Consider the following 27199-nt stretch of genomic DNA (forward strand, 5'->3'; position numbering starts at 1 on the left):
GGAGATCAGCTCCACACACCTGGCTCCCATCCTGCAATCACAACAGAAAGGAGGGGGCGAGAGAGACTAGGAGGCAGAGGTTGAGGGCATGACAGTACCCCCCCCTCTACGGGCGCCACCTGGCGCACGCCTGGCTCCGTCAGGGTGCTGGCGACGGAAGTCCCGGATGAGCGTGGGGTCCAGTATGTTCCGCCGAGGGACCCAGCAGCGCTCCTCCGGACCATATCCCTCCCAGTCGACCAAATACTGGAATCCGCGGCCCCGGCGACGGACATCCAGGATACGCCTCACGGTGTAGACTGGACCACCCTCCACCATCCGAGGAGGAGGAGGGGCGGCTGTGGGAGGGACAAGAGCACTGGACTGCACCGGCTTTAACAGAGACACATGAAATGTGGGATGGATCCTTTTAAGGGAGGAAGGGAGCTTAAGCCGAACAGCACATGGGTTAACACTTTGAGTGCCACGGCCCTTGGGCAAAAGGTGCTGTACTGTGCCACATAGGCCGCAATGCATTTTAAAACAGTCATATAATTTCTTTAATAATTACTATGTAAACACTGAACATGCACAAATAACGATGAGACTCTCTTCTATCACCTGCAAAAAAAGTTTATTGATCCCATTTTCCGTTCTTTAGTTATGAGCCGGAGAAGATAGCTTGATTAGACCAAAAACAGCCCTTTTTTTGTCTGTTGTATGCTGTAGTGTCCTGCGTGCCCCACCTCCCCCCCTCCTCCTCCCCCCCCCCCCCGTTGTGGGAGGAGTATCTCTCTGCTCTGCTCTGCTGTGAGTGCGTTTGCTCTGCGTGTGCTGCTCAGCAGTGAAAAGTCCGCTAGTCCAGCTTTTTTACACCCGCGTGTATGTCACCATGCTTCCAGTTGAGAACTCCACGGCTGATCATGCGAATGCAGCGAATGCAGCGGACACGAGGTGCTCAATTGTGACAGCAGATTGGCTGCTGCAGGGGCACAGCTACGTTATGCTTCAATGAAGCAGCTGCATACGGACGGATGCGATGCGATTTCCTCTTCCCAAACGACTTCTTCTGTGTGTTTTACTCTATGGTTTTACTCCACTTTCTCTCATCTGGAGTGCGCTGTCGCCACCTAAGGGTTCTGTAAAATAGGTTAGACACATTCAATAGCTATCATATTGTAAGAGGCGATGTAAGAGGCATAGATCGACACCCCCCCGTCAAAAAAACAATTTCGAGTTACTGACGCCATTTGGCGTCGCTGGCAGCCTACGGTAAATTTCTAATGACGCCATATGGCGTCGCTGGCACTCAATGTGTTAATGATGGTTTCAATTTCATACGGCCCAACGTAGCGAGGTGCAAGCTTTCGAGAATCCACCTTGAGAGGCAGATCTCTCGAAAGAAGCCATACCTTCTGCCCTGGAGCGTAGGCTGGAGCTGGCACACGGCGACGGTCGGCCTGGACCCGTGACCTGGAGGCAGCTCGGAGTAAGGCGGCGCGGGCTCTTTTCCAGGTAGCGCGGCAGCGGCGCATCTGGGCCTGAACTGAAGGCACTGCAATCTCCTCCTCCTGGCCTGACAACAGAGGAGGTTGATAGCCCAAAGAACATACAAACGGAGACATACCCGAGGAGGCGTTGGGAAGGGTATTGTGGGCGTACTCCACCCAGGGCAGCTGTGAGCTCCAAGAGGAGGGGTTCGCCGCGGTGATACAGCGAAGAGCTGCTTCCATCTCCTGGTTCGCTCGCTCAGTCTGTCCGTTGGTCTGAGGATGGTACCCCGAAGATAAGCTGACGGTGGCTCCCATGGCCGTGCAGAATGCCCTCCAGACCTGTGAGGTGAATTGAGGCCCCCTGTCGGAGACAATGTCTGCAGGCAGCCCATGTACCCGAAACACATGTTGCACTAATAGATCGGCTGTCTCCCTAGCGGAAGGCAGCTTGGGCAGGGCAATGAAGTGTACTGCCTTAGAAAAACGGTCTATGACAGTAAGAACTGTGGTGTTACCTCCAGATGGGGGAAGGCCAGTGACGAAGTCCACTGCTATGTGTGACCATGGCCGGCTGGGTACAGGCAGTGGACGGAGCAGGCCAGAGCTGGGCTTTGTGGAGGTCTTGCTGCGAGCGCAGACAGAGCAAGCTGCAACATATGACCGTGTATCCTGGTCCATGGTGGGCCACCAGAAACTCTGCCGGAGGAAGGCCATTGTCCGACGAACCCCCGGGTGACAGGTAAGGCGGGATGAGTGAGCCCATTGCAGAACCTGGGAGCGGACAGAATCAGGTACAAACAGAAGGTTAGGAGGACCATTACCTGGGTCGGGCTGGGCCCTCTGGGCTTGGCGGACCTTAGATTCGATCTCCCAGGTAACGGCAGCGATGACACATGAAGATGGAAGAATGGGCTCTGGGTCCATGTTTGCCTCCTCCACCGCAAACTGGCGTGACAGCGCATCAGGCTTCACGTTCCTCGAACCGGGGCGGTAGGTGAGTGTGAAATTAAACCTGCCAAAAAACAGAGCCCACCCTGCTTGGCGTGAGTTAAGCCGCTTCGCCTCCTTGATGTAGGTGAGGTTTTTGTGGTCTGTCCACACGACGAATGGATGCTCGGCCCCCTCTAGCCAGTGTCGCCACTCCTCCAGCGCCACCTTCACAGCCAGAAGCTCTCTATTGCCGACGTCGTAGTTTCTTTCTGCGGGGGAAAGTTTATAGGACAGAAAGGCACATGGATGCAACTTGTCATCAGCCAGTGTGCGCTGAGAGAGGATTGCACCTAATAATATATAATAATAATAATGATTGGATTTATATAGCGCTTTTCTAGACACCCAAAGCGCTTCACAGAAATCATTATTCATTCACACCATTCGTACCAGTGGTGGTAAGCTACGGGTGATGTAGCCACAGCTGCCCTGGGGAAGACTGACGGAAGCGTGGCAGCCATTTCGCGCCTACGGCCCCTCCGACCACCACCAACATTCATAGACATTCATACCCATTCATACGAGGCAATGAGGGTTAAGTGTCTTGCCCAAGGACACAACAACAACAGCTGGGAGGGAGCGGGATTCGAACCGCCAACCCTTGAGTCATTGGCCGACCTGCTCTACCTCCCGAGCTAATGCCGTCCCTTGCCACCTACCCCCACATTAGAAGCGTCCACCTCCACAATGAACTGCCGGGTCCGGTCTGCCTGGATGAGCACTGGAGCGGAGACAAACCTGCGCTTGAGCTCCTCAAAGGCGGTCTCTGCCTCCGGTGTCCATCGAAACAAGATGGAGGTGGAAGTGAGTGCAGTCAGGGGGGCTGCTATGGTGCTGTAATTACGGACAAATCTTCGATAGAAGTTGGCAAATCCTAGAAACATTTGTAACTGTTTGCGGCTAGTAGGCACAGGCCAATCCAGAACTGCTGTCACTTTAGCCGGCTCCATCTCCATTTTCCCCGGGGAGATGACGAAACCCAGGAAGTGCACCGTGGAAGCATGAAATTCACACTTTTCCGCCTTAGCAAACAGTCTGTTTTCTAGGAGACGCTGCAGCACTGCCCGCACATGTTTCTGGTGTTCCTGGAGAGACTGGGAGTAAATCAGAATGTCATCAAGGTAAACAAATGCAAAATGACCAATCATGTCCCTGAGTACATCGTTGACGAGTGCCTGGAAGACTGCGGGCGCATTAGTGAGGCCGAAAGGCATCACCAGGTACTCAAAATGGCCCAGGTGAGTGTTGAAAGCAGTCTTCCATTCATCTCCATCTTTGATGCGCACCAGGTGGTACGCGTTCCGGAGGTCCAGTTTTGAAAACACTGTGGCGTCGTGAAGGGGCACAAAAGCAGAGTCAATCAGAGGCAGGCAGTACTTGTTTTAACTGTGATGTCATTTAGTTTTTTATAGTCTATACATGGTCTCAAAGACCCATCCTTCTTGCCCACGAAGAAGGCACCTGCACCCACCGGAGAGGATGATGGTCGGATGATCCCCGCTGCCAAGGAGTCCTGGATGTATTTCCCCATGGCTTGCTGTTCCGGCAGAGAGAGGTTGTAGAGCCTGCTAGAGGGTAGAGGAGCTCCGGGCAAAAGCTTTACCTCACAATCGTATGGTCTGTGCGGAGGGAGTGTTAATGCCTGTTGTTTACTGAATGCAGGAGCGAGGTCATGATATTCTTTTGGGACCGATGACAGATCTGGAGGTTCTGGTACTGGTAGAGGCTCAGAGGAAGGTGTCTGGGCGGAACGGAGGCAGTTGGCATGGCAGAAGGAGCTCCATGACCCCACCGTGCCGGTGGTCCAGTTGATCTGGGGGTTATGGAGTTTCAACCAGGGGAATCCCAACACTAGAGGAACATTGGGAGAATGAATGACGTGAAACTGAATTTTTTCTTGATGATTCCCAAACATGTGCAGGGACAGGGGAATGGTTTTTCTGTCCACTTGGGCCAGCAGTACCCCGTTAAGGGCTGTAGTATTTAGTGGGACATCGAGGGGCTCAGTCTCGATGCCCCACTGCTGGCACGTACCATTATGAATTAAATTCTCATCGGCTCCAGAGTCTATGAGTGCAGAGAGTGTAATGGTTTGCTGGCACCACACGATGGCGGCATCGAGCTGTGGACGGACAGGGAGAGAGGAAGTGGTTGCTCGACTCGACAATATCTCTCTAACTATTGCCGAGCCGGCCCTTTTGCTGGACGGACGGGGCAATCCGAAATACGGTGGCTGGGGTTTCCACAGTAGAAACAGGCCTGTGTGGCAGCCCGACGACGAGCCCTTTCCTCCGGGGACAGACGGACCCGGTCGAGTTGCATGGGTTCTGGTTCGGGAAAGTTTGGAGTATCGGGACGTGATGAGAACAGAGAGACGGGGGTGTCAGTACGCCACAGGGCGATTTGATCCGCAATCTTAATGGCCAGACTAATGGCGGCGTCTAAGGAATTTAGTTCCCCCCGTAGTGCTATTTCCCTTCCAATCTCTCTATTCAGACCACTCTGAAATGCTGCAATGAGGGCCACCTTATCCCACCCCGACTCAACAGCCAAACTGTGGAACTGGCTTATAAACTCACGGACTGGGAGTCTTCCTTGGCGAAGAGTCAACAGACGCTGCCCCGCCTGTTGCCCTCGTATTGGATGGTCGTACACTCGTTTGAGCTCGACAGCAAATCCCGCAAATGACTGGGTGAGCGGAGAGCCCTGTTCAAAGAGAGCATTGAAAAAGTTAAGCGGGGGTCCCTCCAGTAGGTTAACCAGGTATGCAATTTTGGCAGCTTCCGTAAAGAAGCGGATGGGCTGAGCGTTGAACGACAATTGACACTGTGTGAGAAATTGACGACAGCTGTGTGGATCACCTGAGTATTTTGCTGGAGGTGGGATGTGAGGCTCCGGAGCTGTGGTAGCAGGCAGCGCTGGCTGGTCGGGCTGAGGCAGAGCGGCAACTGGAGCTGGTGTCAGACGCTCGGTGAGGCCCGTGATGGTCACACCAAGCCTCTGTATTTCTGTAGTCATGGTCCGCAGACGCTCCTCCTGGCCTCCTAGCCATTGGCCCTGCTGAGCAAGCGCTTGTCTCATTGCTTCTGCCTCTGCCGAGTCCATTTTGGTCAGATTATCCTGTTAGGGTTTTGTTTGTTGGACTCAAGGGCAGAGACAGACAGAGACAGAATATCAAGTTGTAACACAGTTTGTTTATTTAAATGTTATTGGTTGAGTCCGGATGGACGAGATACCCAGGTTGCAGGATGATAGGCTAGAGTCCAGGTAGGTGAACGAGCAGGCATACAGAAGTCCGGGCTGGCAGAGAGCAAGCAGGCTGAAGTCCAGGCGGGCAGAGAGCAGGTAGGCTGAAGTCCAGGCGAGCAGAGAGCAGGTAGGCTGAAGTCCAGGCAGATGGCGAGCAGGCAGACAGACAGGGGAGGATTGGCGCAGGTAGTCAGATTTAGGGCAGCAGACGTTCCTCTCCATGCAGGTGAGAAGATAATCTGACAGTGTCTTGACGTCTGGGCTGGGTATATGAAGCCTGCTGATTGGTGATGCCTGGCAGCTGCGATAGCTGGAGATCAGCTCCACACACCTGGCTCCCATCCTGCAATCACAACAGAAAGGAGGGGGCGAGAGAGACTAGGAGGCAGAGGTTGAGGGCATGACACCTGAGAGCCTCAGGATCCGCCCATTCCTCCAGCTGTGCCTGCTCTGTGGTCACCAGGGCCGGGTCAGCGCCGTGGTCCAGCAGCAGCTGGACGAAGGCCGTGTTGCCCCTGTTATGCAGCACCGCCTCCAGCAGGAGAGAGGCCGCGTCACGGGTCAGAACGCCAGCGGCCTGGAGCAGCAGGCGGAAGCAGGCCAGGTGGTTGGATTGAGCACTGATGTAGAGAGGAGACCTCTTGAGTGTGTGTATGTCCACAGGAACAGCAGCACGGTACATGATGAGTTCCTGCAGTATCTCCAGGCAGCTGGGCTGGGCTGGGCTTCTTCTGGGCACTTCTTTTTTCTGACATCACTGAGCGCTTTGCTAGAGGAGGAACTGGGAGATCTCTGTGAGGAAAACAGAGAGAGAAGGCAAAACACTGCGCATGTGGTTAAATTACCCAGATTATTAATGATACAAAGTGGGTTGATTACCGGTAAAACCATCCTTTAAGGTTAAACATTTGAAGGAAAATGTAAGCACAAGATTTAAGGGTGTTTTGTGCAACCGATTTTATTTTATGGACACCTTAACTCGGACTCTGTTAGGAAAATCTTAACTTGAAGTGCTTTGTGCAAGTGGCCCCAGATACCTGAAAATCCTACTTAAGTACAGTAACAAAGTATTTGTACTTAGTTACTTCCCACCTCTGCAAACAATGACTAGGGAGCAGAGCAGGGAAGGGCTTCCAGTAAGCGCAGGCTGAGCTGAGTGAGTGGTCAGACAGGCTGAGCTGAGTGAGTGGTCAGACAGGCTGAGCTGAGTGAGTGGTCAGACAGGCTGAGCTGAGTGAGTGGTCAGACAGGCTGAGCTGAGTGAGTGGTCAGACTGGGCACTTGTATTAGAATGGGATTAGTCTGAGCGGACAGCACATTAGTGAGGTCTCTCCTGCTCTGTCTTTGGATCATCGCTAATTTGATCAACTGCGACCGCAAATGAGCTCTCTCTACCTGTCAGCACAACTTTCACTCACCGACATCTACGCTGAGACACACACGCACACACACACACACACACACACACACACACACACACACACACACACACGCACACAATGGCAGGCATACGATCAATGGTAATTAATTTCTAAAGCCCACTTAACTGCATCTCTGCTGATTGGAGGCTGGGCATAAAGGAGAGCAGAGACGATGAGTCAGTTGATGAAGAGAACAGTATGCAGTGGTCAGAAGAACTGACTCACTGTTCACTTGTTCGTTCGTGTGTGTGTGTGCGTGACAGAGAGAGAGAGCGAGAGAGAGACAGTGACAGGAGAAATGATACAACATTCAGATCACGACTCTCACATCACACTCTACCTCAATGGATTTTGAAAGAGCAGCTAAATCCAATTGAGGTAGGAGGGCCCACACACTATGTGTGCGTGTGCATGTGTCTGTGTTGCCGTTTCTGTAGGTCTTGGAATTCTGTACTTATGAGGACCAAATATAGTCACAAAGGTAGAAAGATGAGGTCAATCCTTCAAAAGTGTGGACATGTGTGTGCGTGCGCCCCCACCGCCCGGCCACGCCACCCTCAACACGCCCCCACCGCCCGGCCACGCCACCCTCAACACGCCCCCACCGCCCGGCCACGCCACCCTCAACACGCTCCCACCGCCCGGCCACGCCACCCTCAACACGCTCCCACCGCCCGGCCACGCCACCCTCAACACGCTCCCACCGCCCGGCCACGCCACCCTCAACACGCTCCCACCGCCCGGCCACGCCACCCTCAACACGCCCCCAGCTTCATTGAATGTCACATTCCCGTGGCGTCGACTTCAGATGTTGTAGGAAATCTACTGCAGCCTATTATTACCCTGCACGTCGAATAATGACGGGTTGATATGTGGGTTATATACGAATTATAAAACGGCTCTCTCAAATCAAGCAATCTGATTGGTTCACAGCCATTGTATAAATCCAATAACCCACTCAAATAACCCATGGCCATGGGTTATTGGTTGCCATGGCAACTCTCTTACTAAAAGCCTTTGCAATGTAGAAAAAACAAATGGCGGAGACAGCTGTCAGATCCTTGTGAATCGATCTTCGCTTATAACTTTACTAATACTTCGCAGAAAATTATGTTTTGTACAAGAATAGACGCGGGCTAAAGTCTTCTTTGAAAAAAAAAGGCTGTTAACCCCGCATTTAACCCCGCATTTAACCCTGTGACGTTAGTTGGTGTCGGGCTTTGCAGAAAGCACTCAGCTTCTCAGCAAGCGCTGAGAATGCAGCGCTGCACTCGAGCTGCCTGTCGGGCTTTCCAGAAAGCTCTCAGCTTCTCAGCAAGCGCCAGGATTGGCCAATGTCAACTTCAGTCTCCAGAACGATCCAATCAAATCACCCGCACGTTCTTGCGGTCCCGCCTTACAGTAGTGTTTCAACTGACTTTATCAGAATACCATGCCAGTCGGACTTATAGTATTATTATTATTATTATTATATTATCATACTTGGAAACCGTTTTATAAAAGCAATATAGCACTCGAGCAGCGTGTGTTGTGGCGAATATATCCCGCTGATCAGCGGGATATATTCGCCACAACACACTGGCTCTCATGCTATATTGCTTAATTATAGTGCGTTACTTTTCCTATCTATAGGTTGTAGTACGGACAGTGAATGAGACGGTGTGTGTGTGTGTGTGTGTGGGGGGGGGGGGGGGGGCATGAGAGGAGAAGATGGAGAGGGGGGATGATGGCAGTATTAAGCCACACTCTCTCTCCTCCACCACGCACACACACACACACACACACACACACACAACCCCCCCTTCGCTCTCTTGTACAATCTGCTCATTTGGGTTAGTTTGTTCTCCTAACAGGCCCTGATTTGCTGCTGCCTCCCTGAGGACAGGAGCTGCCTCATGTTTGAATAATGATGGAATTAAGATGGATAAGAAACCTCTAACATACCCAGCTGTGTGTGTGTGTGTGTGTGTGTGTGTGTGTGTGTGTGTGTGTGTGTGTGAGTGTGCGTCCGTGTGTGTGTGTGTGTGTGTGTGTGTGTGTGTGTGTGTGTGTGTGTGTGTGTGTGTGTGCATAAGTTTGTATGCACCACTTGCTTGGTTACTTTCGTATGTTCACAGCTACATACGACGCACATAGCATGCAGTGTTGTCTGAAAATGTCTTGTTTTTTGCAAGCGTGTGGCATTTAGGCTTCTTGTCACATATACAGATCCAGCAGAAACACAGGAGAGATAGAGTTCAAATGGATTCATCCACAATATGACAGATAGTGGAAATGGATTTGAGCGCTTGTCAAAACAAACAAACGCCTCTGCGCTCCAGGCTCAGAGAGAGACAGCCAGAGGGGGCCTGGAGATAGATGCCTGAGCTCCCTGTAACTCTTCTCTCAGTGCATATAGAGAGCCAAAGTGAAACGTCACTTCCTGCTTTCTCCCTGTACCAGCGCTGCGAAAAATATGAATGGTGGTGGACGGAGAATAAGGTTACTTTTTTGATCCTGTTTGAATTGTGCTACGGGGTGCCAACGCAAATTTTGGTAATTTAAAACATAACTTTGCATGTCAAGAAAGTCACCGTTTGTTGTCAAACTGAAACGTAGGGGTTAGTTTCGTATAAAAACTATAAAGCTTGTGGAAGCTCGTGGCATGTCGCCGGTTTTCAGCTTTGCCGGTAGAGAAAGTGACGTCACTTAAGCGACAGTGTATGTAGTGTTTCTGTTTTATAACTTCTAGTGCAACAGTTTGACGACAAACTGCGATTTTCTTGACATGCATATACCCGGACTTATATATATACCCACGCCACGCACCTTGCACGTGCACGCGCAGGTGTCAGTCTGTCACTCTCTCTCTCTGAGATACCCTCAAGTGTGTTTACGTCACTACGTCAGCAGGGTCACGTAGAGTGCACTGACTCATGCAGCCAATCAGATTAACAGGCTATGTTTTGATCAACTCGTTTTGTAACCCGGGGCCGCCAGTGGGCCTCGGGTGGGTGGAGTTTGCTATCAAATCAATGTAAAATGACTCTACCCCGCCCAGCCACAGCCCAGAGCAGAGCACCCACGGGGAAATGAGGGGAGTGAGAGAGAGATAGATGCCTATCTGCCTGTGGCGCAGTCACTGAAGTTTCGCCAAGTGAAAATGCAGGGCTGGTGGGGGGCTGCGTCAGGAAGGTGCAGGGGCTGAGGCCGCCACCAGAGGGGGCTGCAGCCCCGGCAGCTCCCCACTTCCCACGCGGTTGGTAGAGATAGATGCTCCTCAGTTTGTAATCCATAGAATGTTTGTCTGGCTCAAAAAACTACGGGCGGCCATCGAATTCAAATGCATCGTCCATATTCTCGAAATCAGGCAAATGTCCACGTGGTGTTTACTAGGGGTGGGGGGGGGATCGATACAGCATAGTATCGTGATATTTTGTGGGCAATATGTAGTATCGTATCGAATGCCAAGTATCGTGATATTTTATTATACAAAGTGTCAAGTGCATGTAACATTTATGACAGCTTTTTATGACAGTGTTGGTCAGTCTGTCTGCTTGATAATCCCATTTTGCTGCAATAAAACTGATTGAAGTGAGATGAACAGACTGGAAACTTTATCTGATTAGATCAAACAGATGTTGACAAAGTTTTTACCTTTGGGACATCATTTGCAGTTGAATATATCGCAATACTCAATATATCGCAATATTAGCATATCGCAATATCGCAATACTATCGGATCGTGACTTAAGTATCGTGATAATATCCTATTGTGGGGCATCAGTGAGGCTTCCTTCAGGTTGAACAAATATGAATGTATGAATAAATACAGATTGCTGAGACACACTACATTATATTGTTGCACTAGATGCTTGACTGCCTTGTGCGTGTGTGTGTGTGTGTGTGTGCGTGCGTGCGTGTGTGTGTGTGTGCGTGTGTGTACGTGCACGTGCATACGGTACAATTACACATCTAAACACTACTCACGTCAGCGAGCATGCGTGGGCATTTTAACGTTTATTATTTTGATTATTTGTGTTATGTGGTCGGCAATGCATTGTGACAGTTTATGAATAATTCCAGCCCTGTGCAGGAAGCGAACATTCATCTAGCCTTTAGACTGCTTAGCCACGCCACGCCACGCCACACACACACACATCCCTTCAGTGGAATGATAATGCCAGCGATAATTAGCAGTGATACTGAGTTACCAAATGGATGAGAATGAGATAGTCCCTGTTTGGGTTTAATTAAAGGTCCCCTGTAGGGGGCAGTCCCCCCCTCCCCCCTGCCCGCCCGCCCGCTTTCACACAGAATGAAGATGAAGGCACATACACACTCCTCTGTCAACAGACAGTGGGGGGGTGCATCCACCAGACAAAACAGGGTTTTCGAGGGTGGAAAGTTTACCAACTCAGTCCTTTCATTTCATCTATTTAATTTATAGACTGACGCATCCAATGAATACACACAATCTAAACGGAGCCTCTAATTAAACCGATTTGTGGCCAGATTTGTTTTCAAAGGTTCATGCTTTTTTTTTTTTTCAGATTTCATATTACTGGAAGGAGATGGAAGTCTCATTGCTTTTCTTGAGACCTTTTATGTGGTTGTTTTCTTGCATGCTATAAAACACAGTGTAACAGTAGGAATAGGGACAATGAGAAAATGGCAACTAAATATAGCTTGTTTTAGCCCCTGTGTATTGGTGTAAACAGCCTATTCACTGTTGAAACATGTCATTAATTACTGTACATGAGGTGTGATGTGTACATTGAAGTAAACATTTTAATAATTAACTCATTGGTTTTGGATTTATTTAGCTTCAAGAGTGCATTTTTGTTTGTGTGACCCTCAACACAGGCTTTGAGAATCCCAGGCCACTTACTGATACTGTATGCTTAAATTAACCCACTCATATTCTGGTATATTTCAAGAAAAACATTTTGGCTAGTGGAAATTCTAATTGGCTGGTAACTTTAAAATCTAGCAGCCATATTGGCAGGTGGTCAAAAAAGTTCATTTCAAGCCCTGCAGGGAGAGAAGGTGGTGACATAGGAGTGAGTGAGAAAAGGATAAAATATTGGTGGTTAAGACTGAATAATGACATCACAACTGTTAATTTAAAATGAGTTATTCCTCTAAACCTGCCTTCAAATGCCCCAGATTTTTAGCGCCGGCGCCGTTCGGCCGCCAGCCCTCAGCAAAATCTGGCCCTCTGGTAGCGAGGACATTTTTTTGTGGCCCTCTCTATCATCAAAGTTGCCCATCCCTGGGTGACGGCATGACAATATTTGTTCGGCCCTCTGCAACAATCTGGGTTTCTCATGTGGCCCGGCGATGAAAAATAATTGGCCACCCCTGGTCTAAACTGTTAACAAGGACGCCGAAATGAAACTGCCTCCGTGACGTGCCGCTTCCGTGATGCAGACGCTTCTGGTGTGTCCCTGCCATTAGGCTACTGCTTGGCTATCGGGGAGAGTTGGTCAGTCATCCTGCTCCAAATGTCTCAAAGTTGCCGTTTCAATGTGACTTTTCTGATGTGATCCCAGCAGGACGCATTCAATGACGGGTCTAGATGCACACAAATTGGATTTTGCTATCAGATCTGTGAAACAGAGACGCGGAGGAGGCCAGGCTCCCACTGTAATGGTAATTCTACATAGTCTGGACTCAGTCCAGCCCTCACTGCTGCGTACAGGCAATGTAAAGAGATGGAGAACGGGAAAAAGTAATGCTGACATCATTTGGATAAATACAGCCATGATGGGGGGATGCATTACAGCCAGTTTCAGGCCAAAGCTGGACCTACAGCGATACAGTTACAGTGATTTCATAAATATGATTTATATAGTTAGACATGAAAGATTATAGCTGCAGCCATCGGCACCAAACCAACACAATGCATTACTACTGTAAGTACCTACTAGCTCGTCCCTCATATGATCACATTTAAACCTTTTCTTTTTTGTTTTCTATGTCTTTTGAAGAATAGCCACAACGACACCGTTAAGATCGCTACATCTTAATGTCAATTGAACCATCTTAGCTTGGTGGTATGTTGGAATAGAATTGAGTTTTTCTCTGCCATGTTTAGAGTCACATTTCCCCACCATTACTTAGATTTAGTACTTGGAGATAAAGCTCTGGTCCTGGAAGAGTAGCTAGAAGTCACACAGGTCAACACCACCACTTGGTGGCTCTCTACAGAACTGCAGTGTCATGTCCAGTGTTGTTTTTATCCCACTGCTTTCTATAGCAAATGTATTCAGGACAAACTCTTATGAAGAGATCCCATGCAGTGTATTTTCACTGACACTGCGGAGTGCGTCATACCTCGAAAGCCATACCTCCCCCACCACGTGGGGCAAATGATGTCACTAACAAACTGGTAAAAGTGGCCAATAACAAGATGTCAGCACACTGCCTCCAACAGAGAGGGGAATGTACATTGGAAGAAAATACTTGATTGGCCTCGATCACTATATTTCATTAGCCTACTCACTCCCATAAAGCTGATAAATGACCCCACACAGTGGGCTGAACTGACACTTTTGACATTTACCACTACTTAATTGAATCACCAGGTAAGATAATAAATTGACCTTAATAATCATAATTAATGCACTTCCCATTTAAAAATCTTTAAAAATCTACCGTACATGCTTTGCAGACTATAATTTGTGGGAACGTTGACGTGACGTTGGTTATGACTAGGTTCACCACTCCAGCCCATGTTTGGCATTAGGTGGTGATGTTAGGGTTGAGTGTGGCTACCATGGAAACCAACATTCCAGGAGGCTTCCTACGAACACGTGTTCTTGTGCTGACGTTGCTTCCAGCAGTTGACGACAAACAATTTGTACGCACTTTAGCACTTAAGCCCTGTTGAGCGTGTGTGGCCTGGCCTCTACCATTTTGCAGCTGAACTGCTGTTGCAGCTAGTCACAATAACAGCACTTACACTTAACCCATTGATACCTGGATGCAGCATTTGCATGTATATCCCTCATTTGTGTGCGTATCCCTTTAAGACCGTGAACCGCGTTAACGCGTTAACGTTAAAGGGATACTGTACACACACAAATGCTGCATCAGGTATCAATGGGCAAGGCAGCTAGCAGGGTAGACATTTGACGTCACTGACTTGATGGAAAGCTGGTGTCCTCTGACAGTCCAGAGTCGCACCAAACTTGTACGGACATCCAAAATGCTTGATTGTCACCAGTGTTGCGCAAGTTACTTTCAAAATGTTATATACTACAAATTACTAGTTACTTTCATTTTTAAAGTAATACGTTACTTAACAATATTACTTTCTGTGTAGAGTAACTCGTTACTTATTACACTACTTTTGCATTACTTTTACCAAAACAACAGCAGCAGCAGAATGACATTGCCGCCCCGGAACCATCCCGAAAAATAATTTCAAACCGCCTTGAAGTCAGTGTAAACAATACAAAATTTGAAATGTTATTATCTCCTTTGTTATTGTCATCTATAGTGGTTATTTGCATAAAAACACAACATAGTTTCAGGAAGTACGTGGTGGGGATGGGGGGGGCTTTTAAATGCATAAAATAATGCTGATAATATATAATTTATTCTTTAAATTGTATAGTCTTTAGTCTGACCCATTTAGAGTACATCACAAACGGTCATTCTGCTGCAACTCTACAGCGCTGCTTAATCCAGAACCTTACTTAAGTTAAGTTATCCTTTATTTATCCCCATGGGGAAATTCCTCGTCTGCATTTGACCCATCCTCTACTAGGAACCTTCCTAGAACTAGGAGCAGTGGGCAGCCGCAGTGCAGCGCTCAGGGACCAACTCCACTTCTTTTGCCATTGCCTTGGTCAGGGGCACTGCCAGGAGTATTAACCCTAACATACATGTCTTTGATGGTGGGAGGAAACCGGAGGACCCGGAGAAAACCCACATGAACACGGGGAGAACATGCAAACTCCACACAGAAAGGACCTGGGACGGACCGGGGTTCGAACCCGGGACCTTCTTGATGTGAGGCAACAGTGCTAACCACTGAGCCACCGTGCCGTCTTCCGGGAACTTGCGGGAATTATTGTGAGATTCAAAACTGGTCCATTGGATTGAATGGAGCAAGTCTTACTATCCAGAGATGCTCACAAGTCATTTTTTCCAAGTCCAAGTCAAGTCTCAAGTCTTTGAGCTCAAGTCCAAGTCGAGTCTCTTATGGATCAACACTGCATGTACTGTATTATCATCAAGCATCAGTATCAGCATTGATTGGATGACATTAGTAGACATTTCCTTAATGTTAATGCACCAAAAAATAAATGCATACATAAATACATAAAGATTGTTCGCAAGTCCCAAACCTCACGTCCAAGTCAAGACTCAAGTCTTTGAGGACGAGTCTCAAGCCAAGTCAAGTCTTAAGTCACTGTGTGAGTGACTTAAGTGTGACTCAAGTCCATGTCCCATGTCCAAGTCTTTGCTACTATCTCAAAGGGTCTGACTGAAAGTCACTGAGCTCTTCGGTACAGCCAATAGGCTACTGCCAATGTTTGTAGGCTATTAACCTGACTCTGCCAGACGGGGGCGCCGGCAGAGTCAGGTTAGTAGGCTCGCAGACGCAGCTCGGCCGCAGCGCGACCTCACCCGAATGTGCAGTTGTGCAATGGTGCACCGCACATAGTGCACATGGGCCAGCCAATCATATTAGTAAGATTCTCAGTGTTGTAACAGTAATTCAACTTGAGCCGTGTCTCTAAACTGTGTTGGCTCCTTGAATTTGAGGGAACTGGACCTAGAAAGGCCTTGACTTTGATGTTAAAGAAGGTGTGGGAACCCTGGTGTGTGTGTGTGTGTGTGTGTGTGTGTGTGTGTGTGTGTGTGTGTGTGTGTGTGTGTGTGTGTGTTCAGGCCAGCCTAGAAACACTCAGTGGCGCATCTATCCGGAGGAGATGATGCAAACGGGCATATATGCTATTGATGGCATGAACAGCGTCACCAGGGGGCAGAAAATGTCCATATTCTCCGCTGCAGGTCTACCACACAATGAGGTAGGCATACACGCACGTGCCCCTGCCCCCCCGCCCCCCTTCTCTCTCACTCATACTCACACACGCACACACACACACACTTCCTAATTGAACAGCTATCTAAAAAGGGAAGGATGTGGCCTTTTAACACATTCACTGCCAGCCGTTTTTTTTTTTACTGTAGGTAGGTTCTACCAGTGGGTTTTTTTGAGGATTCTGGCTCATCTTTCAAGACCCGAGGATTCTTTTCTGCTAAGATTTTGTGAACACACAATATCTCAAAAGAACTAATAGAATGTGTGCTTTCTCTGTCTAAAATAGTTAGTTTGTAGAGTTAGTAGTTATGTAAGCATTAGCAGTTGAATACAGCATGGTTTCAGCGTCTGAAAAATTATTTTGAGATAAACGGCTTTTTGTGAAATTCGATAGAACAGTCACTTTAACCATTCATTTTTGGCATCAGTAAGACGTCAGACATCTAAACAATAGTTTTGAACAGTAATTTCCTCCATAACAGCAGGAAACACCCCTTTCCTTCAAACTCCTCCCTCCGTGTGTGTTCTTGGCTGCAGCGAGCGTGTCTGTAACCTCGCGTCACCAGCTCACTGCTTTGCTGCTGCTGTGCCTGTCTGCCTGTCTGCCTGGCGGCCGCTGTGCAAGTCTGGATCGGCTCGCTCGTTTCTTGTGGTTTGTGTTGAGAGCTTTGATGAAGCTTTTGCGATTCTGGTCTTATTTATGCTGCGTGTTTCAAAGTGTGTTCCACCCGTAATCTATTATGCAAATTTGCAATCCCACACCGCCAGCAATCAGCGCGAAAACGAAAGCGTTTTCCCCCATCCATTTTCATGAGAATGGCTTCCTCACACATGCTTTTTGCTTGCCTTCCTCTAGTCTGGGAGAGCACTGTCGCCACTTAGTGGGTCCGTGGAATGGGTTGTACACGTTCGCTGGCTTCAATATTTTTTATAGGAGACGTGGGGAGCGTTGATCCACGTCCCACCGTCAAATTTTTTTTTTTTTTTTTTAAGCCGAGATAACTCGTCATTGGCAGTGAACCGTTGGATTCTGTAAGCCGAGATATCTCGTCAATGGCAGTGAACGTGTTAATTGTCTGGACAGATCCAAAGGGCTTAGTCCTAATTAAACTTGATGAATTAAATTGATGAATTAATTGTGTAGCCCAACTTCTGTTTAATTAGTTCGGTTTGATTAAATTCAAATGAGCCTTTGAGCGCTTTTTCTTCCAAGTAATGGTAAAAAGGAACACAGTGCTAAATGTGCTCAGAGAGTTTGTGAATACTAAAACACCTCGGCCAGGAAAACTGCTGCCAGGGGTATGTCGGGGGCTGCCTGGAGGCGGGATTATCGTAACCAACCAAAACCAACAAGGCCAAGAAGACTGCCATAAAAAAACAGAGCTTTGTGTGTTGGCAAATCAATAAAGGATGTGTTAGGTCAATTACCTGTCTTCTCCAACATCATCGCCGTTCATAGCTGTTGTGATGAGCAGCACAATTGCGCTAGTCTCTTAAAACAGACACATTGGCTCCCGCAATTTGCAAATGCTCCCACCTACCCATCTGTCCTTCCTGCAGGGGGAACGTGGTCAAAACAGAAAGAGAAACTCCGGTGAAAATAATGGACTCTGATTGGACTAATGGGCCGTTAAGCGGGACATCCGCTCATTAGTCCAATTAGTTCCCAATGGATATAAAGCGGGCACATCCATGAGGCACGCTAGAAATGAGCGGGCGATAGTTTAAACCAACATCTACAGTACATTTCCGCAAAATAGATGGTAAAATATGGCGATGGTAGTAAAAAAAAATAGCCATAGATTAAGTCAGTGGTTCCCAACCTTTTCTGTCTTATGTACCCCTTGAGCTGTTTTTCCATGACAATAGTACCCCTCACTCATGCGTGTTGATGATTACATACAAGTAAATCTATACAAAATATATGTTTCACTGAACTGCCGGTGTTTGGGCTTTTTAGTTGTTGTTTTTTGCCATTATCAGTAGCAGAACAGTGTAGCAGTTGACACTTGCCAGCAGAACTAGTTGCGGCACACACATGAAATGACTTGGAATACTGTATATTTATTTATCATTTTGTTAGTAAATTGTATTCCCCAATCATTCCAAGTACCCCTAGGGGTACACGTACCCCTGGTTGGGAATCACTGGATTAATTGTCAATTCAGACAAATAATACAGTTAAAGGAACACTCCCCCCATTTTCAACCAGCTTTGTATCATTAGAACATCAGTAGTATATCAGAAAACTGTAAACGGTTTTGAAGTCTGTCATTTAATTTGACAGTGTTAAAGTGTGGACCAGTGACATCACTGGTCCACACTAACTCAAATTAATAACTCATTAATTCAAATCAACTCTCAATAACTGTCAAACTATTCATCGTTCATCTAGTTTGACAGTTATTGAGAGTTGATTTGAGTTAATGAGTTATTAATTTGAGTTAGTGTGGACCAGTGATGTCACTGGTCCACACTTTAACACTCAATAACTGTCAAATTAAATGACAGACTTCAAAACCGTTTAGTTTTCTGATATACTACTGATGTTCTAATGATACAAAGCTGGTTGAAAATGGGCAGAGTGTTCCTTTAAGTTAGTGATAACTGTATGGGAGGCTGAACAAATAAGCAACATCATCCTATAGCTTTTATTTTGTTTATTGGCTTCCATCTGACACCCAATTTTAAAATATACAAAACTGTGGCGGGTCATTCCCCCTGACCAGAGTCAAACACAGGCACTTACAGTCATCCTGACAGAAAGCGGTCCTGGCGGGGCGGGACTCGGGAGTCTGCGTGTAGCCTGGGAGGGGTGCTTAAAACCGTTGTACCCTGTTATTTTGAAAACCTCAATTGTCTGTTAAGATCCATGGCATGGAAGGCAATATTAATTAATTAATTAATATTTGTATCGTTTCTTATTCATTGGTAACTTCATCCCTCATTATGGGTACCAACATTTCATTCTTACTCAGAATTTTAACCCCTCAAATGCCAGTGTACAGTACAGTACAGTATAAAAAAAGTTAATTTTTTCCTTGAATGAATGAATTCAAAGTGGATTTTTCTTGGGCGATTATCATAGCTTGGGATATGTCTAAGATTGGCTGGAAGTTTTTTTTTGCAGCCATGGTTAGATTGAAGGAGAATTCTCTGTTGAAAAGTGCAGATTTTGCAGTTTGCATGCAGTTGCCATATCACACCACCAGATGACCCCCCAAGCCAAAACTTGGAAGAGTCCATCCCAGTGAAAACTACTAATTTGAAACCTTTACTCCAGAATGAATGACCTAAGACCAGGGAATTAATGTTTTGGGGAGGAAATGACCGGGAGTCCAAATCTGCACGTGTTTTTGCACGATTTGAGCCAAAAAGCCAAAAACAAAACATTAATTACATGATGTTAGGCATCCATCCTGGAGTAAATGCTTCAAATTAGTAGTTTGCACTGTAAAATTCAGTTTTCCACCATTTCCCCATGTCTAGCATAGGAATCCATTACCCAAACATTTCAAGTAAACTGCATGAAATTGATTGCTGTGCCATAACAGGTTGAAATGGGGAAAATAGTTAAACACAGAAGAAACTACAAATTTGAAACCTTGACTCGAGGATGGATGCCTTACATCTGGGAATTCATTCAATTTAAATCATTCAATTCATTATTTTTTATTTTTTTTATGACTGGAGGTCCCCCAAAAAGTGGGTTTTTGTGCAAAATTAACATTAAACCCAATGGGAAAACGATGCAATTGACTTTGAGGCCATGTAATTCTCACAAATTTTCAACCAACCCCAAATTTTCATTTCAAGGTCAGATTCCAAGGTCTTTAGTCCAGGATGAGAGCATAAAAAAGTAAAATGCCTTTTGTGAAAAATGGCTGGAGGACCCAGAAAAGTACGTTTTAATGGAAGTTAGTCAATGAGAATTTGCTTCCGATGCATCACATCTTACCTCTAATAGTAGACGAGACCAACGCAGAGTAGTCTCGCTTGAACGCCGAGTGAATCGGCCAGTGTTGTCTTGATGATTAGTCTGTCTGCAGCTGGGGCAGATCAGGAAGTGAAATGAAATGGTTTGCGGCAGCCACTTCGGCCATAACCACAAAATAACAAAATTACTTCCAAACAAACTGTTAGAATATAACGAGAGATGTTCACGAGAGTAGCAAGCCCCTGGATGTAGCAAGCATGCCGTTCGTTTATGGTCTGTTGCTAGGCAGAGCGAAACGGTTGAAGGCAGGCAGCTGCCGTAAACCGTTTCGTTTCACTTCCTGGTCTATCCGGCCCGCTGGAAGACAGACACAGACTCTATAATCATCAAGAGAGCAATCTCCGATTTTACACGTCTTTGGTCTCAGCTACTATTATAGGTAAGATGTGATGCATCAATTACATTACATTACATTTAGACTGTTTAATAACAATCGAAAATCTTGCTCGTAGCTGCTTTAACACATCTCCATCTCACTGCTCTTGTGTGACACTATTAAAACGCGTGTGTTTATCCATTCATAAACCTTGGTCTTCTTATTTCTTTGTGCTGACTGATTTGTTTCTGTGCAGCACCTGGATCAGATTTGACGTGTTTTTCTGAGTTACACAACAAATCTTCCAGTTTGGATCGACGCGATTGCAATAAAACATTAGATTAGTAATGATCTCTATATGTATGCATTCTGTTGTGTGTATATCTGTGGTGAGGCTTCATCTTGGGACCTGCCCATTCATCACGTGGCGAATGCTCATCTCGCTTCCAACGTGCATTGAGAGAGTAGCTGGGCTGGACAGGCGCAGGGGGGTAAGCGCCTCTCCTTCTGTCCTGCTCTCGGTAGGAGGCTGAGCTCCACTCAGGCTCTGGTGCAGGGTGTCTGTGCCGGGTGTCCTGTGGGTGCTGGGGCCTCCTCCACTGGGTGTCAGGAGGAGGGCGGCTCCATTGGTACCGGGAGTGATGATGGGGGCCCACGGGTGGGGGTAAACGGTGGTTAGGGCGTGCGGGTCCATCGGCGAAGCGGCCATCTTCTGGAAGCCAGTGATGTGACGGGCCACTCCTTCCTCTTTGAGGGCAATGTCTGGGGCAAGTGGGAAAGGGAATAGACAGAGCGAGACAGATGATGTTAGTAGGGATGGGGGCCGATCCGATCCAATATCGGTATCGGGTGCCGATATTGGCACTAATTCACGGATCGGATCGGAATCGGGGGATTTTTTTTTCTTCCTGCAATTCCAGCGCACATGGGGGCGCTGGCCGTAATTTGCCCATGTATAATAGTACCCTTCTTTGCCTTGTATATTTTCTTAATTTTGTCTGCTTTTTGCAAGGTATATTTTTTTTTAAACTTTAATTGGCCAAATCTTTGCCTATACTGTATATTCAAGAAAAATATTGGTATGTATATTATCGGTATCGGCAGATATCCAAATTCAGGTATCGGAATCGGATCGGAAGTGAAAAATGTGGATCGGTGCATCCATAGATGTTAGGAAGCAATAGATGAGATGGTCTGAATTAGGGATGCACGGTGATATCAGCACCATGTTGGTATCGGCCGAAAAAGGCTTTAAAATTAAAATGATGCTTTAACTATGAATTATTATTCAAATGTTCGATGCTTGATTGTTAAAGTAAGATTAATCTTACAGTTTTGTTTGAAAGAAAATGTTACATACTGGTAAATGGAAACATGGCATGTTTTACGTAACTTGCCGTAAGTTGAAATGTAGTTTTCTTATTTTGCCCAGTGAATGTGTACATTTTGAAAAGCATTGTATTTATGTCTGCATCTGCCAGGGGGCCATCATGATAAGAGTAGGCATAATAATGTGTTAATTCCACTACAGGAGAGAATTGATGTTCTCTTAAATTAGGTGGGAATTTTTTTCCGCATATATCTGCAATCATCCAAAAGAGTTGGAAAATTGCTGTATTATTTAATCAGACACCTGAATATTTCTTCCATCAGATAGTCAACATAAGCAGCAGACACAACCATTACACTAGGAATGCCAGCTCAGGACACTTAATACCCCCAACCCCAAGAACAAACCTTCTCAAACGCACAGTTATCTGCCGTTCAATAACATCCTGGAACTCACTACCTCCTCATATAACTCAGACACAAAATAAATCCTCTTTTAAAAATCAACTCAAGACACACCTAATGCAGCTGACCATGTGACTGAACCAAATGTAGTTGATACTTTTCCTATTCTGTTCTAACTTCTATTGTATTGTTTGCACTGATACTGTGCACCTAAGTATTTGATTGCACAGTATCATTTTAATGTATGTTCTATGTTATGTAATGTATTGCATGTACTTTGTATGTCTTGTCGTTTTTTTTGTGGACCCCAGGAAGATTAGCTGTCGCCATGGCGTCAGCTAATGGGGATCCATTCAATAAACAATAAACAATAAATATCAGCATAAAATCCAATATCCATTCATCACTAGTCTAAGTCCATGTTTCCCTTATATTAGGGTTGTGCCGATTGGCGATCGGATCGTATATTGTCGACTCAATGGCTGAAATGACGATTGATTTTTCCTAGCCGATCTCGATCTGACTGAGGTCAAGATCGCGCAACTCTACCTTATACGTATTCTACTACATAGAGCCATCCAATCTCAATTTAAGGCAATTTTATCATTTTTAAGGCCTCGTGTGTATTTAAGACATTTTAAGGACGCGCGGCCACCCTGCACCAACAACATTGACAGTGAGTGGCTGAGAGAAGACAAGGAAAACTGCATTCTAAAAGCTGAAATATCAAAAGAAGTCAGAAGTCCTGATGATAGTGATGATACTCATCCTTACCCATGGTAGTAGCGGTCGTTCATGTGCGGTTGTCTCTCCTCTCTAGTGTCATGGTCAACTGGCCGACGTACAGCAAGACCTCTCATTGGCTCCTGTTCGGACTCCTCAATACCCTCATTACTGTTGACAAAAGGGGGAAAAGTTAAAAAGAACAAGGCTAGGTCAGAACCTAGCATATGGCCAGCACGATAAAGCATTCACACGAGCATCGGCACTCAAATCGGCACACAAATTGAACTGGACAAAGCCAGATATAGGGCCCGCTTGCGCTGGCCAAAAAAGTTAAACAGTAGGGAGGAGATTCATGACTACAGCTACAGTAGACAGTTTACAAGTCAATATAATATAATTATAGAATAGAATAGAAATCTCTTTGTGCATGATATCACCTCCTCTTAGGCCCCGACTGCAGGTCCTGTAGATAGTTGTCTCTCTCTATGGCGTGGCCCCTTGAAGAGTTGAACACTATAAACAAAGAATATGAAGATACATTGATCTCATTTACAATGTATCTTACATAGTGTCTTATGCAGAGGTGGGGACTCGAGCCACATGCCTTGGACTCGTATCAGACTTGAGTCACAGTTTTATTTATTTCAAATTGTTTTTATTCGTTTTTAAACAATACAAACAAGAAAAAACAAACCCCGTAGAAGACAGACAATACAAAATAGGTGCAAGGTTGCATGATGTCATACACGTATACAATCTCCTGAATATTTGTGATGCAATGACAACCAAGTGTAAAAAATAACAAAAAATAATAATAAAAAAAAAATAATAATAATAAAGACAAGGAAGGAACAAGAGGGGGGTGGGAAGAGGGTAGGGTAGAGCTGTTGGGGGCTACTAATCTAAAGTTCTTGCGTCAAATTCCTTATGATAATAATCTAAGAAGGGGTGCCAAGTCATTTCAAACTTTTCCAGAGAACCCTGGACTGTGCATCTGACTTTTTCTAGCTTAAGAAATGACATTACCTCACGAATCCAGCGTGAGTGTGATGGAGGTGTGGGCGATTTCCAGCTAAAAAGAATAAGCCGGCGAGCTAGTAATGTTGAAAAGGCCATTAGATCTGATTGATGTCTGGATATCCCACTGTTGCTAGGGGCAACCCCAAATATTGCAGTAATTGGATCTGGGTCAATCTGTTTTTGACATATATATGAGAATGTATTAAAAATGTCTGACCAGAATGTGTACAATTTTGGGCAAGTCCAAAACGTGTGGCCTAGAGTACCCGGAAACTGATGGCATCTGATGCAATTTGGGTCTGAGCCAGGATATATCCGGGCCAGTTTGGCTTTACAAAGGTGTAAGTGGTGGAGTATCTTAAACTGTACCACACCATGTCTGATACAGACAGAAGATTTATGTATTTACTGATAGCATTTTTCCAGATTTCGTCAGAGAGCTCTGTGTCCAAGTCTTCCTCCCACTGTACTTTCAGGTGGTGCAGCGAATAGTCTTCCATTTCTTGAATCATACAATATAAATTTGATACGCAGCCTGGTAAATAGGGTTGAGTCACAGTTTTAATTCCCTGAGATGTCACTTGACTTGGTGCATGAAGAGAAGACTTGAGACTTGATGGGTAACAGGTTCTGGTGGTGACTTGGAACTTGACTTTGACTTGTACTTTGATGACTTGAAAAGGTGCTACATTTAGACTTTAGACTTGACATTAATGACATGGACTTGACTTAGACTTGCTGATCTACAGTTAGACTTGGGACTTCACTTGTGACAAACAAAAACAGCTTGAATGAGTACTCACACTCTACAGCCTCTTTAGGATCCATCCCATCAACATCTATGAGATACCTGCGGGTCAGACATGGAAGACATCATCATACCTTTTTTACATCAAAAGTCCCACTAGCACACGTGTTTTTGTTACCCAGGAATGCAGCAGGGGGTAGCAGCAGCAGCATTGCTTTTTAAACTTTTATATCGCACTCTCAACCCGCGTTTCTCCACAGCTGTGGGCTGTCTCTTCCCCCTCCCTTTTCCCTTCTTCTCTCACGGCGACGGCGCTGTGTCAGGCCACCAGCCAAAACAAAATGTAAACTTCCGGGTAAAAATTACTTGAATTTCAGGCTGTGGCAATCACTGAATCTCACTGACTCACGCTGGAAAAGGGGCGGCAACTCAGGAGGACGAGAAGCAGGGTCGGAAAATCATGGGTTGGACGACCGCCAAGATTTATATCGCCAGCGGGAGCAGAGCCGCCGTGTAAACCCCCCCCTAACTTGCAGGGTTGCTCTATCGGCTAAACGGCCCGGCTTGGAAACTTTTAGACTGAAGAAAATGCCACTAGTTTGTGGATATTAGTGGGATTTTTAGCCAGTCTAAAAGGGGTTTCAGACACCTGCGGGCCAGACATGGAAGTTAGCCTCGGGGCAACATATTGTCTGAATTATCGTTCGATGGCACTGCACAGCTCATACATACCTACAGAGCAGATAGCCTGTGCGATTGAGACCATGGGTACAATGGACTCCGATCAGCTTGTCTGTCAAGAAAAGTATATTATTATTACTACTACAGATAATTCATTTACTGACACTAATGTATTATTATTGTTGTTGTTGTAAATAAATGAGAGCACGATTGCGATGCTTGCAGCTTATTGCTCACCGTTGGCTGCGTTCTCCCGTAGGAACCTGCGTACGACCTGCTTAAAGATCAGGATCGTAGCATCGTTGGGAATCTCTTTGCCCGCTGTGAAGATCTTTATACACAGCAACGAGTCTGGGACGTCCTACACACACAGCACAGATGTTCATTTGCGTCCCATACACCTTTGAAGTGACTGAGCTGTCGGTGTGTGTATATGTACCTCCGGTTTGTAGTAGCGCGTGGTGAAGGTCAGGTCTATGATCAAACCAAGTTCTTGATTTTCTTTGCCCAAAGCTTCCAGCAGCTCCCAGGGACCAAAGACATCAGAGCATGGGAGGCCACGGGTCAAAGACTGAATAACACACAGATACATTTTCATCTTCTTGTTTCCAATCAGTCACTAACCGAGACTACCAAGATCAATTAGAAACAAAGGCAAACTATCCTGACCTGTTTCAACGGCACTTTGAAGGCAATGAAGCGGGTCCCAGGGAGTCTTCTCCCTACAGCCTGGTAGTCCAGCCATCTAGTGGGGAAATACAGCCAGTTTAATACGGCTGGGTATCATCATTTAAAAAATTGGATACCAGTAGCCTACCAATTAGCAGTACACTTAAAAGTTAACTTGCTAGTCTTTTTGTCTAGATACGTGTACAGAAACGATTGAATGCAGGTATCGTTTGACTGGAGAAGTTCCACTTACTACCAGTCCAGTAGGCTACGTTAACAAGTGCCTAACTAGTAACGCAACTCTCAGACAGAGAGAGAGCGGTGAAATAATGGACACCGGTAGGCTACACTACACACACACATCAGTTACAAATATAATTTCTACATTAACGACCGGTTCATTACAAAAATCTCACTGTTTCTTTCGCTTACCTGTCCGGTATCCCATTCCAAAATCTCCTGTTGCAAAGGGACATTTTAACTAGTATTCCTCAGCTTAGTTTGTTCGGCTTTGGTTAACGTACTTCCTTCACGATGTCTATGCTAAAAACTTACTCTGAAAACCTTCCAATGTGTAGCCAGAGCACATACAGACTGAGTTAAAGTAGTCTGGTTGTTATTTACAACTAGTACAACTTGATACAAACGGACTAGAAGTAGAGGGCGGAGAGCTCATAATACAGTTACTATTCGTTGGCTATTTCTCTCCCAATTTTATTAAAAAAAAGCAGGCTTTCGATCTTGCCGCATGAGCGAAACAGCTGGCTGTAGCGGGGGGAAAGACGGATGTCGCATGTTGATGACGTAACCAATGTTGTTCGGTCGGACTTCACTTTACTGCCACCTACCGTCCGTAACAGAGCAACATTTGGTTACGTTTTTTTCCGATAGGGTGTTTCGGGCTTGTTGGTTATATATATTTTTTAAATCTAATTTCTTGTTTTGATTTGTGCCAATTTTTATTTAAAAGTCTTTGCTCCTATTTGTTTTATTCCCGTGAATACGAGACCGGAAGTTGAATACACGGGTCTGGAGGAACCGTTCCGTTCTGGAGTAGCCCTGACTGCAGTACGCAGATCGGGGAGTGGCTCAACCTCAACGTTTGACTCATTTGCATCGACGTTTGCATCGGATAA

The 27199-nt window shown here is 46.2% G+C and overlaps 1 protein-coding gene across 1 annotated transcript; it reads right to left on the bottom strand.

Moving 5' to 3' along the window:
* Nucleotides 1-20064: 20064 nt before the first annotated feature.
* On the bottom strand, nucleotides 20065-26735 carry dusp11 (dual specificity phosphatase 11 (RNA/RNP complex 1-interacting)). The gene is made up of 9 exons (XM_083641684.1): nucleotides 26496-26735; nucleotides 26064-26139; nucleotides 25834-25965; nucleotides 25632-25755; nucleotides 25446-25506; nucleotides 24769-24815; nucleotides 23383-23458; nucleotides 22994-23113; nucleotides 20065-21247 (listed from the first exon to the last, which is right to left on the bottom strand). Exons 1-9 carry the CDS (start codon nucleotides 26537-26539, stop codon nucleotides 20827-20829), a joined length of 1101 nt encoding a protein of 366 aa, XP_083497810.1. The 5' UTR covers nucleotides 26540-26735; the 3' UTR covers nucleotides 20065-20826.
* Nucleotides 26736-27199: the final 464 nt, after the last annotated feature.

The sequence above is a fragment of the Poromitra crassiceps genome (genome assembly GCF_964638095.1).
Source record: "Poromitra crassiceps genome assembly, chromosome: 8".
Taxonomy (NCBI): Eukaryota; Metazoa; Chordata; class Actinopteri; order Beryciformes; family Melamphaidae; genus Poromitra; species Poromitra crassiceps.

What these genes read in the sequence shown, in the direction of transcription:
- dusp11 (XM_083641684.1), bottom strand. Translation starts at nt 26,539, where the DNA reads ATGTCCCTTTGCAACAGGAGATTTTGGAATGGGATACCGGACAG. An exon ending in TCAAAGTGCCGTTGAAACAG is followed by an intron (nt 25,966 to 26,063) that starts GTCAGGATAGTT and finishes TGTGTTATTCAG; the next exon opens with TCTTTGACCCGTGGCCTCCC. An exon ending in AACGACCGCTACTACCATGG is followed by an intron (nt 21,248 to 22,993) that starts GTAAGGATGAGT and finishes CACTTGCCCCAG; the next exon opens with ACATTGCCCTCAAAGAGGAA.